Source organism: Oncorhynchus tshawytscha, linkage group LG11 (genome assembly GCF_018296145.1).
Source record: "Oncorhynchus tshawytscha isolate Ot180627B linkage group LG11, Otsh_v2.0, whole genome shotgun sequence".
Classification (NCBI taxonomy): domain Eukaryota; kingdom Metazoa; phylum Chordata; class Actinopteri; order Salmoniformes; family Salmonidae; genus Oncorhynchus; species Oncorhynchus tshawytscha.
In genome coordinates this window covers 13,985,779-13,999,363 of record NC_056439.1, presented here as the reverse complement: position 1 = coordinate 13,999,363, position 13,585 = coordinate 13,985,779, and the positions used below count along the sequence as shown (strand labels likewise).

General features: G+C 42.5%; 1 protein-coding gene across 1 annotated transcript in view; it reads left to right on the top strand.

Moving 5' to 3' along the window:
* The window catches only part of LOC112261467 (G protein-coupled receptor 137Ba), a 36,755-nt gene extending 25,040 nt beyond the window's left edge, over positions 1–11,715 (top strand). Inside the window, exons 6-7 of the mRNA XM_024436804.2 lie at positions 2,326–2,450; positions 4,376–11,715. Of these exons, the coding sequence (XP_024292572.2) occupies positions 2,326–2,450; positions 4,376–4,634 (384 nt within the window). The 3' untranslated portion in view covers positions 4,635–11,715. The remainder of the gene's footprint in view (positions 1–2,325; positions 2,451–4,375) is intronic.
* Positions 11,716–13,585: the final 1,870 nt, after the last annotated feature.

Here is a 13,585-nt window from a genome sequence, read left to right as displayed (position 1 = left end):
TGCACAGTACAGAAGGAGCGAGACCAAAAAGACAATGTGAACAAGCTGACATAAACGCTCATAAAATTGAAAAATATTTTCAAAAACTTGATTCTGCGAGACAGGCATTTGGAATATCGTGCAAAAACATACATTCAAATGAATTGGATATATTGCCCAACCCTACAAGGAGCTCACATGAATCATATGTGTTTGAATGCACATTAGTCAAATATTTGCCTACCTCAGTACATCTATACTTGTCACGCCCTGGTCTTAGTATTTTGTGTTTTCTATTATTATTTGGTCAGGCCAGGGTGTGACATGGGTTTATTTTGTGTTGTGTTTATGTATGTTTTTTTTTTGTAGGTTTTGGGATTGTGGCTAGTAGGGGTGTCTAGCATAGTCTATGGCTGCCTGAGGCGGTTCTCAATCAGAGTCAGGTGATTCTCGTTGTCTCTGATTGGGAACCATATTTAGGTAGCCTGGGTTTCACTGTGTGTTTGTGGGTGATTGATCCTGTCTTAGTGTTTTGTATTTCACCAGATAGGCTGTTTCGGTTTTCATTATTTCATTTTGTTAGTTTTGTAGTTTCTGTATGTATAGGTTTTCCTTCATTAAAATATATCATGAATCATCATCACGCTGCATTTTGGTCCGACTCTCCTTCGACGGAAGAAAGCCGTAACAATACTGAGCAAATACATAAACACAACATGTAAAGTATTGGTCCCATGTTTCATGAGCTGAAATAAAAGATCCCAGAAATGACTCTCAAATGTTGTGCACACATTTGTTTACATCACTGTTAGTGAGCATCTCATTTGCCAAAATATTCCATCCACCTGACAGGTGTTGCATATCAAGAAGCTGATTAAACATCATGACCATTACACAGTTGCACCTTGTGCTGAGAACAATAAAAGGCCACTCTAATATGTGCAGTTTTGTCACACAACACAATGCCATAGATGTCTCAAGTTTTGAGTGAGTGTTGCAATTGACATGCTGACTGCAGGAGTGTCCACCAGAGCAGTTGCCAGAGAATGTAATGTTCATTTCTCTGCAATAAGCCACCTCCAATGTCGTTTTAGAGAAGTTGTCAGTCTGTCCAACAGGCCTCACAACCGCCGGCCTCACAACCGCCGACCACATTTAATCACACCAGCCCAGGACCTTCACATCCAGCTTCTTCACCTGCGGGATCGTCTGAGACTAGACAGCTGATGAAACTGTGGGTTTGCACAACCAAATCATTTCTGCACAAACTGTCAGAAAACATCCTAGCGAAGCTCATCTGTGCGCTCGTCATCCTCTCCAGGGTTTTGACCTGACTGCAGTTCGGCGTTCTTTGGGTAAATGCTCACCTTCAATGGCCACTGGCACGCTGGAAAAGTGTGCTTTTACGGCTGAATCCCGTTTTCAACTGTACCGGGCAGATGGCAGACGTATGGTGTCATGTGGGCGTGTGGTTTGCTGATGTCAGAGTGCCCCATGGCAATTTGAATGCACAGAGCTACCGTGACGAAATCCTGAGGGCAATTGTCATGCCATTCATCACCTCATGTTTCAGTATGATAATGCACAAATATGCCCCAAGGATCTATATGCAATTGCTGAAAGATGAAAATGTCCCAGTTCTTCCATGGCCTGCATACTCACCAGACATGTCACCCATTGAACATATTTTGGGATGTTCTGGATTTACGTGTACAACAGCACGTTCCAATTGCTGCCAATATCCAGCAACTTCACACAGCCATTGAAGAGGAGTGGGACAACATTCCACAGGCAACAGCCTGATAAACTCTGTGAAGGGCTGCATGAAATGGTGGTCACACCAGATACTGACTGGTTTTCTGATCCACGCCCCTAACTTTTTTTAAAGGTATCTGTGACCAGTCATGTGAAATCCATAGATTAGAGCCTAATGAATTAATTTAAATTGACTGATGTCCTTATATGAACTGTTACACAGTACAATCTTTGAAATTGTTGCGTTTATATTTTTGCTCATTGTAAATTGACATTCATTTATCAGACAGGTGGAAGGTACAACCACACTGACTTTGAAACACAAAGGATGACAGTTTAGTCATTTAGCAGTGCTACTTTTTTCCTACTGGTTCACCGTGGGAATCGAACCCACAACCCTGGTATTGCAAGCTCCATGTTCTACCAACTGAGCCACATGAGACCCATTGGAAATGATTTGGTCCCACAATACATGTACTTACAAGAATATTTCCAGTCTTATTACTATGGTATAAGTTCATGTAAAGTCTTTAAGCATGTTTTTCGTGTCCTATATTACTTATTAAGTTGTGAGTGTGTCCTTTTCCCCAGGCACCAGGAGGAATGATCAACAGTCACAGCTTCAGTTCCAAGGCCTATTTTTTTGATAACCCCCGGAGGTACGACAGCGATGATGACCTGTCCAGGAGCAACAACTCCAGAGCAGATCGACCGAAGTGGGTAACAGGATACTCTATCACTTATAACATCCTATATTGTAAATTCCGTCACCTATAACATCCTGTATCCCCTGTACATAGTCACCTATATTGCATCCTATATTGTCCGTATACAGTCACCTAAAACCATACTGTATTGCCATTATTTACCCCCCACAGTCACCTATATCCCGTGTACACAATGCTAACATCCTACATTCCAGCTATACAGTCGCTTATCGCGTCATATTTCCCCTGTACAAAGTCATCTATAACAACCTACAGTGCCTTCAGAAAGTATTCCTACCCCTTGACTTATTCCACATTTTTGTTGTGTTACAGCCTGAATTCAAAATTGATTAAATTAAAAAAATTCTCAGCCATCTACACACAATACCCCATAATGAAAGTGAAAACCATGTTTTTAGTATTCACACCTGAGTCAATACATTTAATACATTTTTAGCACACACTCTTATTCAGAGCGAGTTACAGTAGTGAGTACATACATTTTCATATTTGTTTGTACAATACATGTTAGAATCATATTTGGCAGTGATTACAGCTAACATCCTACAGCTTTGCACACCTGGATTGTAGAATATTTGCACATTATTCTTTGAAAAACTCTTAAAGCTCTGTCAAATTGGTTGTTGATCATTGCTAGACAGCCATTTTCATGTCTTGCCATAGATTTTCAAGACAAATTAATTCAAAACTGTAACTAGGCCACTCAGGTACATTCGATGTCCTCTTGGTTAGCAACTCCAGTGTATATCTGGCCTTGTCCTGCTGAAAGGTGAATTTGTCTCCCAGTGTCTGTTGGAAAGCAGAACCAGGGTTTCCTCTAGGATTTTGCCTGTACTTAACTCTATTCCATTTCATTTGATCAGCAACAACAAAATACCTAGTCCTTCCCAATGACACACATACCCATAACATGATGCATCCACCACCATGCTTGAAAATGTGAAGAGTGGTACTCTGTGATTTGTTGGATTTGTCCCAAACATAATGCTTTGTATTCAGGACATAAATGTAATTTCTTTGCCATTTAAAAAAAAACATGTTTTGCTTTATTGCAAACAAGATGCATGTTCACCCTGTCATTTAGGTAAGTTTTGTGGAGTAACTACAATGTTGTTGATCCATCCTCAGTTATCACCACCATTAAACTTATTCAAGTCTGTAACTGTTTTAAAGTCACCATTGGCCTCATTGTGAAATCCATGAGCGGTATCCTTCCTCTCCGGCAACTGAGTTAGAAAGGATGCCTGTATCTTTGTAGTGACTGGGTGTATTGATACACCATCCAAAGTGTAATTAATGCTGAAAGGGATATTCAATATCTGCTTTTCTTTTACCTATCTACAAATAGGGGCATTGGAAAAACTTCCTGGTCTTTGTGATTGAATCTGTGTTTCAAATTCACTGCTCGACTGAGGGACCTTACATATAATTGTATGTGTGGGGTACAGAGATGAGGTAGTCATTCAAAAATCATGTTAAACACTATTATTGTCAATACAACTTATTTTGTGAATTAAGCTATTGTTTTCCTCCTGAACTTATTTAGGCTTGCCATAACAAAGTGGTTGAATACTTTTTGACTTAAAACATTTCAGCCTTTCATTTTTTGTTAATTTCTAAATATTTCTAGAAACATAATTCCACTATTTTGTGTAAGCCAGTGAGACAGAACCTCAATTTAATAGATTTTAAATTAAGCCTGTAACACAACAAAATCTGGAAAAAGTCAAGGGGTGTGAATACTTTCTCAAAGCACTGTATATGCACCACAGTCACATATAACTTCCTATATTCCCTTTACACAGTCGCCCATACAGTCACACATAACATTCTACATCCCCCAGTCAACCTAACGTCTTATATCCCCCATACAGATACAATGCTGATTTAAGCCTGTCCCTTCCATTCCACAGTAGTTTCCTGTCCTCGACGCCCCAGTTGGACCCCAGCTGGTACAGCTCCACCCAGAGGAACGGCAGCCTTACAGGGATCCCCCATCTCCCCACCGGCTCCCAGACCTCCACTGCACCCCTTATCCTAGCCTACGGCAACATCCAGGCCAATCAGCACCATAACTACTATTCCACCCCCCAGAACTACTATTCTACCCCCAGAATCACTACTGCACCCCCAGAACTAACCACCCCCGCCGTCCCCAGTAGATACCCCTGAAAGTAATCCAGAAAACACTCAGGAAAGGGGCGCTCCTGACCTTCAGCTACATGGCTACGACCCTCTGGGTTACCCTGGCGATCCTGTGACTGGCGGTGTGTGGCCACGCCTCCCTCATTCCAGCTTTCGACCCGGTCCCACCCCACCAGGGCTACTTAACTACCCGTCTTGTTGTAGGCATGGTGACGACCATTGGGATTTCTAGGGCCAGACGAGGGGAGATCATTTGAGGTCAGTGGTGGTTAGGGAATGGTCAGCTGAGTGATATTCTGTTTATTAAAAAAGCTTTCCAACATGTCTATTACCACAGTCCTGAAACAGAGGTCTGCTAACCAACCCGAGCCCAACGGCCCCCGACATTATACATCGGGTTAGGGCCAGGTAGGGTCTATTTTTTTTCATCAATAACTAGAGAACGGGCAGGGCTCGGGTATCACTAGATTGATCACTAACATTTTGAAGCTGAACCATGTGTGTTCTCTGCTGTGCAGTACAGTCATATTTAACTAAGTTCTTCAACCACATTACATATAAAACAGGAGAGATTATTTCACAGAAAATAATAATGTTCCTTGAGTTTTTTAGGAGTTTAGAGTGATGAAAAGTAGCCCAAGCAGAGCCATTGCTATGGATACTCAGACTCAGAGCCACCATGAGCTGAGCAGATGCAGAGCGAGTGACAGACGTAGGAGCAGCTAATGGATTTACAAACTGAGGAAGTTATTTCTGATTTTGGGTTTTTGGCAGGGCATTAAATTTGGCAGAAGCAATTGGGCCTGGGTAGTGTAGGGCCTGAACGTTGTGGGCATGGGTAGGGCTCGGGCTTTACACTCTTGTCCGTGCAGGGCTCTTCCTGGAACATTGTACTATTCCTAAGAAGTGTTTGTAAGGAAAGGATTGTGCTTCTCAGCTTTTCCACACACACGCACTCTGTTTGTCGGACATCAAACAGAAAAGTTAGTCCTCTATCTCTTTCAAGGACCAGACAAGTACATGGACTTTCACTCCAAATGTCCTATTTTGCTTTGGTCCAGTGGGAAGTTCTCCCCGCTACCCCCTGCACACAGACTCCCCTCCATGAGTCTGGAGGTGACATTTGCACTTGAAAAAATCCCCTCACTTCACATTCTGAGGACAAGACTCTGGCTTTAATGTAAACTTGGTCTTTATACAATCTCAGACTTTGTGTTCCTTCCCTGGACCATGTCTCATTTCCCTGTAAAGACCAGTTGTTATCTGAGCAATGTCCTTCTAAACCAGCACCAAATGGGGCTAGAATCATGGGCAATGCTCTCAGTATTTGAGCCCAATGTGCACTGGGACACTGTGGGAAGGGTTAATACTTTGTGTGTTTGAATTTTTCACACTGTCAAAGACTGTGTGGAAGAGGAAGGCCACTTTTGCCAAAGAGGGCACAGATCGAGAGTTGGGTGTAAAATGTAGTCTCGAGCCTCCAGCTTTCCTAGCTCCTTGGGAACTCCGTTTCGACGAGAGGCCCATAATGGAGCATAGACTGTGGGGAAACAATATGTTTCTGAATGAATTTTCTGATCTGGACCCAGTAAAGTGAACGTACGGACTAAGTGTGGATCGGCGGAGTGATCAGATCAAAATGTTTGTGGTCCAGTTTTATAGTACAGTAGGCTACTCCTGGCAAAGCACTAGCAAGGTCCCAGCTCAGTTTGTGTTTTCTTTACAACTCTAATGGTCATTGTCACCAGACAGCACAAAAATATCTGGGACCAGGTTAACCGGTGACAGATGGGCTTAAAGACGCCCTCCCTCTCTATATCTTGACTATAATAGTAGCTGTATCCATGTGGTAGTTTACAGCATCACGATCACCATCATTAGCCTGGACCCAGATCTGTTTGTTTTGTCTTGCCAGCACCTCTGGTCATAGTCACCCCATTGGCCATAAGAGTTGGGAAAAATAGCAGACAGATCTGAGACCAGGCTACACCACCATACAAGGATACCTGAAAATGTGCCATTACATGTTATTGTTAGTTTTTTTTCCTTATGGAAAACATCTTGCACAAAATGCTGTATATATCAAAAATTATTAATAAGCTTTATGACCACCTACTTTTTTCATTTTTAACTGGATTCTGTGTTTGTTTTTTATACTCCATGGCTACTAGTTTGGACTTTTCCATGTCGAGATAGTGGTACGGCCCAGGTAAACAGGGCGAGTATGTGCGTGAATGTGTTTGCTAAACATGCTTATATGCACAGAAAGTGTTTAGGTAGGAGGTAAGAAAACTGTTGATTGTCTTTCCTTTCCTGTTACGATGAGCGAAGGGGGGGAACCCAAGAGCGGACTCGGAAGAGGAAGCCGGGATCAATAAACCTTTTTGTGCATTCATCAGAGAATTGGGGAGTGCAGAACCAGGGTAGCTCAGATGAGTTGCAAAAACCAGGAGTGTAGAGTGAGGTTGGAGTTGTTTGAGTAGAACATGGGAACGGGTCCTGAGGGGAATCCAAGGTAATAGTGGTGAGTGATATCCAGAGCAACGTGGTTGGTGGTGAGATGTGGAACAGGAGACAGAGCGGTAACTGCAAGAGGAGGACAAAAAAAAATTGTGTACGGGAGGAAAACGAGCAAAGCAAAGTAACAGGATCTTGAGAATAGACAAAAGGCTAGCGTGATAACGGACTGAGCAGAGATTACGATCTGGCCGAGTGGAGGTGGCAGGGATGAGTATATGTAGAGATCTTGATTATTGGATGATTTGCAGCTGGTAGGGATCAGCTCTGACCCCAGCACACCTGTTTCCAACCACACAATCACACCAAGGGAGAGTGTATACAGGGGGAGAACTGAAGGTTAGGAAGACACCGGATGAACACCAGAGGGTGTAGTGGGCACAGATGTGACACTTTCCTTTGTTTGTTACTGTTGAACAGTAAAAATTAAAAAAAAACCTGTTCAGAGAGGGCAAGAGGAATTGCTCTCTACACATTTGATATGCCTTCTAATCATATTTAATTTTTTGTTTGGTTTTATTTTGCCATTCTTTTCTTGTTTCCTTTCTTCCATGAATGTCTGAGATCAAGTGTTGTCGTTGTTGACGTTATACGAGTTATGTCAATTAATATCTGCTGACGAATGCAATCATATTTTAAGTATATTATTTTTTTAAATGTTTTTATTTGCCCCCTTTTCTCCCCAATTTCGCTCCAACTCCAACCGAGGTCAGCTTGCAGGCTCCCAGCCCACCACAAGGAGCTAGGACGATGAGCCAAGTAAAGCCCCCCCAGCCAAACCCTCCCCTAACCCAGACGATGCTGCGCCAATTGTGCGCCTCCCTGTGGGACTCTTGATCACGGCCGGTTGTGACACAGCCCGGGATCGAACCTGGGTCTGTAGTGACACCTCAAGCACTGCGATGCAGTGCCTTAGACCGCTGTGCCACTCGGGAGGCTTTTTATGTATATTCTATGCTATTTTCTCCCAACATCTCTGTGTTTGGGACTGTCATTGCATCATATGGCTGATGTCACCTTTTGACCTTTGGTGCTGTGGTGGTCATACAGGAAATGTCCAGTTCGACAGGAAGTGAAAACATATAACCCACAGAGAATGATAGAGGCCTCTAGTGGCCAAAAGGCTGTTTTAGCATGGGCACCGCCATTGAGGGCTTCCCCCATTTTTAATGTAGGCAATTGGGTGGGACTTCCATCTTCATTAGCTGATCCTTCCTGATGACCCGGTTGGAGTCATTTCCAACTGGGTCATTAGGAGGGATTAGCCAATTGAAAATGTACTATTTTAAAAGATAGCCTTAATGGAGCTGCTGTCTATTACCCTAGAATGGCACAGATACACATATGAGTCCTCTATTTATCTCAATAGTATACCCGCAGGTTGAACTTCCTCTCACCCTCCCAGGGCCATAAGCCAATTCCGGCCAGCCAGGGGAACTGCTTTAAAGATTTTTATTGTATTTTATTCCCCCTTTTCCTTAAAAAAAATAATTTTAGAGGTGGATTCTGCAGGGTAATGGATTTGGGTGTAGGAACAAACAGATGGTTGTCTTTCCTTTAATTTGCTTTGGAGTCTCAAACTAAGTTGCATACGTGTGTGATGGTTGCAGCAAATCTCTGTCAGTAAGCAAAAGCGAGCAGACCGCTATAATCAATGGGAAAATACTGGCAAATGTTGATATTTTCACCCTTATATCCAAGAACATACATCTCTGGCATGATTGCAAATTATCCTTACTTAAAGAGATAGTCCGATGAAATCGTGGATAACATTTTGTATGTCTTTGCGTCCAGTGTGAAGGGAGTTAGAGGTATTTTTGTGAGCCAATACTAGCTAGCGTTAGTTCAATAGACTATTGCTATAGCTCTAGTTAGCAATTACGCTATCGCTAGTCGGCAACTTCCTTCAAACTGAACACAGAGACACAAAAATGGTATGCATGGGTTCATCTGACTCTGGGGAACTAGATAAAGGGCTTATTTGCAAAAATATTCAACTATCTGTTTAACAGCAACTTATGTTCAAATGTATGAGTTGAAAGTATTGTATTTTTTTGCTGATTTTGTTTCTGTGAAATCTATTGCTATATAAGCGCTTGTGTCTAGCAAAGAGCAGGTTTAGCCTTTTATAATAATTATAATTTGTCTCAAATTCTTTATTGGTGGCCAATGAATGTAACATGTTTACCCATCTTTCATAGATCACTAAAGATGTTTGCAAGCACTACCCTGTTAAAATAAATATTTTCATCTGAACACAGAAGGTATAACAAAAGTCCTCTGCAGAACTAGAGGCTGCATTCAAGGGCATGATAGAGCCCCATTGTGGAGATGTCATAATACCCCAAAAACCTAGCGGTCAAACAGGGAAATGGTTCCATTTGTTTTCCATCCTTCATTTTTCCCATAGGGGATTTTAGAAACACTTAAAATAAGGGCTGTGTTTCATGTAGGCTTACCCTGGCGTGAAGTTTTTATAACCATGTAAATCTCTCAGACAAGGTGACTTTCATCAATATATTTGGCTCTATTTACTGTGATTTGAATATGCTAATTAGTATCAAAGTAGACATCATGAAAAACTACAAATCCCTGCAAACTCCTGCTGCACATCATCTCTAGCGGACACCTTTGCTAACAGGTATTGTGTCGATTTAAAATGTGCACAAGACAGTTTGCAGAATTTTCAATTTAAAGAAATTTAGCCAATTTATTCATTACTACATTTAGCTAACATTAGATAGTGTCACGTCTACTCCCGCTATAGATAGTTCATCCCTTATATTCTTACCTTTGCCTCGATTTTGGCGGTCTCATCCAGATCATCATGGCATTTGTAGTTTTTTTTTTAGGATAGCCACATTAGCAGCTAATTAGTATTTCTATTTGGGGAGGTAAATACAGACGAATCTATTGATAAAAGTCACCTTGTCCTGAAGAGATTTGCACAGTTATCAACACATAATGCCAGGGTACGCCTATAAGAAACACAGACTTCATTTTAAGTGTTTCTAAAATGGTGGAAATTGATTGGAACCATTTCCCTGTTTGACCCCTAGGTTTTATGGATATTATGACTCACATTGTGGTACTCTATACATAGCAAAATAACAAAGAGGGGGCATGTTTATCAAAACATGCAATGGACACCGTTTTAAATTGTTTTGCAACAGAAAATTAACATTTGCATTTCTTATTTGATGTCCAGGTAGTGTCTCCCTGTTTCGTTGTGTTTTGAACACAGTCCAGTTCTCTGAAGGCTCAAGAACCCTCTGGTTAACAATGTGACTGCAATTGATAAATCAAACATAAATATGAATCGCCCACTTTCTTTGATGGTGCAAACCATAACCAGTGCGTTAAGAGTTGGTTTGCATTCCTAAGTCCTGACCAACATTATCAGCTCACAGAGGTTTCTCTGGTCTGTGAACGACGATGTCGAAATTGGGTTTTGTATCTTGGCCGAACCCTCGACTATGATTCAATTATACGTGTTTTAAAGCGGATCAGGTTTGAGCTCCTGTGTGTTTTGACAAGACTGTTCAATCCACTGTATTCCCACTCATCTCTGATTTAAGATGTATGATCAAGATTTGGCTTCACAGATTCGCATCTAATCATGCAACTGATGTTGATTTCACAGTTGATCCATAATCAACACCCTTCTGCCTTTACCAATATTCACAAGGATGCTCAAGCATGTGGTCAAAACTGTCCGTGTGAGGAGTTATCAAAGCCAGTGTTTTGCCTCACTTGGAACAGATAGGCAGTGAAATCCATTATGAAAGTGTTTTTTTTTTTTTGGATTAAAAAACATGTTTGTGTACTGGTGATGGCATGTAAAGTGTATAATCCTTGATGTGCTGGAGGAGGATTGGAAATGACAATGATAAATGTGTATCATTTCAAAGGCTACTGACCTTGATAGGGAAAAGATAGCCGCACATTCATCTCTTCTTAATTTTACTAACATTTTGGCTAAAAAGCCTTCATCAGAGTATTTCACCCTGATTTAAGAGACTTATATGAAACCGTGAAACTGATCGCCACTCAGAGATTAGCCTAAAGATTGGAAGGTTGGGGGTTCAATCCCCGGGTGAGTTATAACCAAAGAAGACTCAACACCTCTTTGCTTGGCACTCAGCATATGGCCGTGCGAAAGACCATCTTCTTGACCATGGGGTGTACTTGTACATTAAGCAGCCTCATGCTACAGGAATAGGAGATTGGGCAAGCTATTTACTCTTACAGCAAGAAGAGATGAGTGTGCAAATTTTTTATTTTTTTGTATAGTATCTTTCGCTCGTGTGCACCTCACCGAAAGGAGGGTGTGTGTTCTTTATGTTTTTACTTAACAGATTGTGTACAGACCTATATTTATTTCAGTCATAGAAAATAATCTCTACATCAAATTACATTCAGTTACCTTACAGCCAATCTGCCATTGAGAAAGATTGGATAAGCACCTCGAAAGGCCCTGAGTATTGTACACATTCTATCAATGATTGGTCAACACGTTTTACATGTGTATACAAAATATTTCATGTGAGTAACATTCACCATTCACCAATAAATTGATTATGAAAAGCTATTGCAAGAAAAATGGTGCAAAGTATAATTTTTTTACCCTGATACAGTATCAAAGTGCCATGTAGCTGAAACGGTATTGGTTTACGGTCCATGTTCCTTTATTTGTTTTGTTGCATCCCTTGTAAGTCACTTGTCAGGACTTTCACATTTCAGTGTACACAGTGGAGGACGGAAACTAGTTGTCCTCCGGCTACACCATTGTGCTACCCTACGGTGCTGTGGAGGTTACTGTAGGCCTTCATTGCAAAACAGTGAGTTTTAATCAATGATTTGGTGACTTTAATATATTTTTGTTATATTTTTATTTTGTTTGAGGAGAATGGTCCTCCCCTTCCTCATCTGAGAAGTCTCCACTGACCTACTGTCACCTACAATGGTCACAGTATAACCACACTATTACCTCACTAACTAAAATAGATCTTTGTATCACAACAATATGTTTCTGAGCAGTCAAATATCCCTCCCCCAACACACACACACACAGAGTTAAGGGAACTTTCCGGTTCACTCACTTAACACAGCCCATGCAGCCCATTATCCTGGATATCATCCTGAAAGTCATCCTAAAGTCCTGACGATGAATTTAATTTATTTTGGGTAACAGACATACAACAAAATGTACAATGTGGACCCAGAGGATATCACTTGAAAGAACTAAAACACTTGTTTCCAAAGTGGTCCTCGATGGTAAAAACAATAACACATATAATGATTAAAAGGCAAGACAAAATTACAAACAACCATAATTACATGAATTTATATTGACATTCTAAAAACTGGCACTATTCACTGCACTTCTCCCTACCCTTAAAAATCAAGTGGGAGCATGACCGAGTCGGGACCCGTCCAAAGGGACGGAAGGACAGCCCTACCACTGTGTACCCCAAACCGACAGTCGGCAGGGCCAAAGGATCGCATACCCGTGGAGAGACGGCTGGGGTAGAGCCGACCCGCCACCGATGACCTCAGGTAGATGGAGACCAAAGGAGGTTTTTTGATTGTGGCGCCTGGGGGCACCTTGCCTGTAATTGCCCTTCTCGAGAGAAGTCGATGCCATCAGCAAGCCCCGGAGGCGAGGTGGGCCACGCAGTGAACTACTTCACCTCCTGTTGGGCGCACCACAAATCAACGGCACCCATGGTCCCGGTGAAGGTTGACGGACACGACACGGAAGCTCAATTAGACTCCGGAAGAAATGCTAATAACCACGAGCTTGCTGAACCAGGGGACCAAACGTGGTAGGGAGATGTCCATTTCCTGTGTCCTCAGTGACACAAAGCGGTATCCAACCGTATGGGACAATATCGTGATGCCACAAGGGTGCTGCCAAATGGCAGTGGGTGTTGTACCGGAGTTGCCGGTACCCCTCCTCGTGGGACGAGATTGACCTGCTGTTCGCAGCACTGTGGAGGCATGATCTGAGGAAAAAGGTATGAGTCGGCCGAAGACGGCCTGTCGCTTGCGCGGCCCGGAACCAAGCGGTTGACAAACCTCTATCTACAAGTCCGGAGTCTGAGTGACCCACTGGAGGAGGAGCCCATCCTCCCCCTCCTCAATTTCAAGGGACCAGTCGAGACGCACGCGGGGGGCCAACTGAGGGGACAATTCGGGACTGCCCATTGGGAGGATCCGAACTTAAAAGCCGCCGCAGCCCAAGTGATAGCGTTGGATGGACAGCTACTTCCGGGGGTGAATGACTGGTGATAAACCCATTTCCAAATCAAGAATAACCTTTTGTATCAGGTGTCACACCAACAGGGGGAACTTCAACAGGCAGTGTTGCTGCCCCGACGGTATGTGGGAACCGTTCTTCAGCTGGCCCACACCCACCTGTTGGGGGCACACCTGGGAATGGAGAAGACCCAGGAACA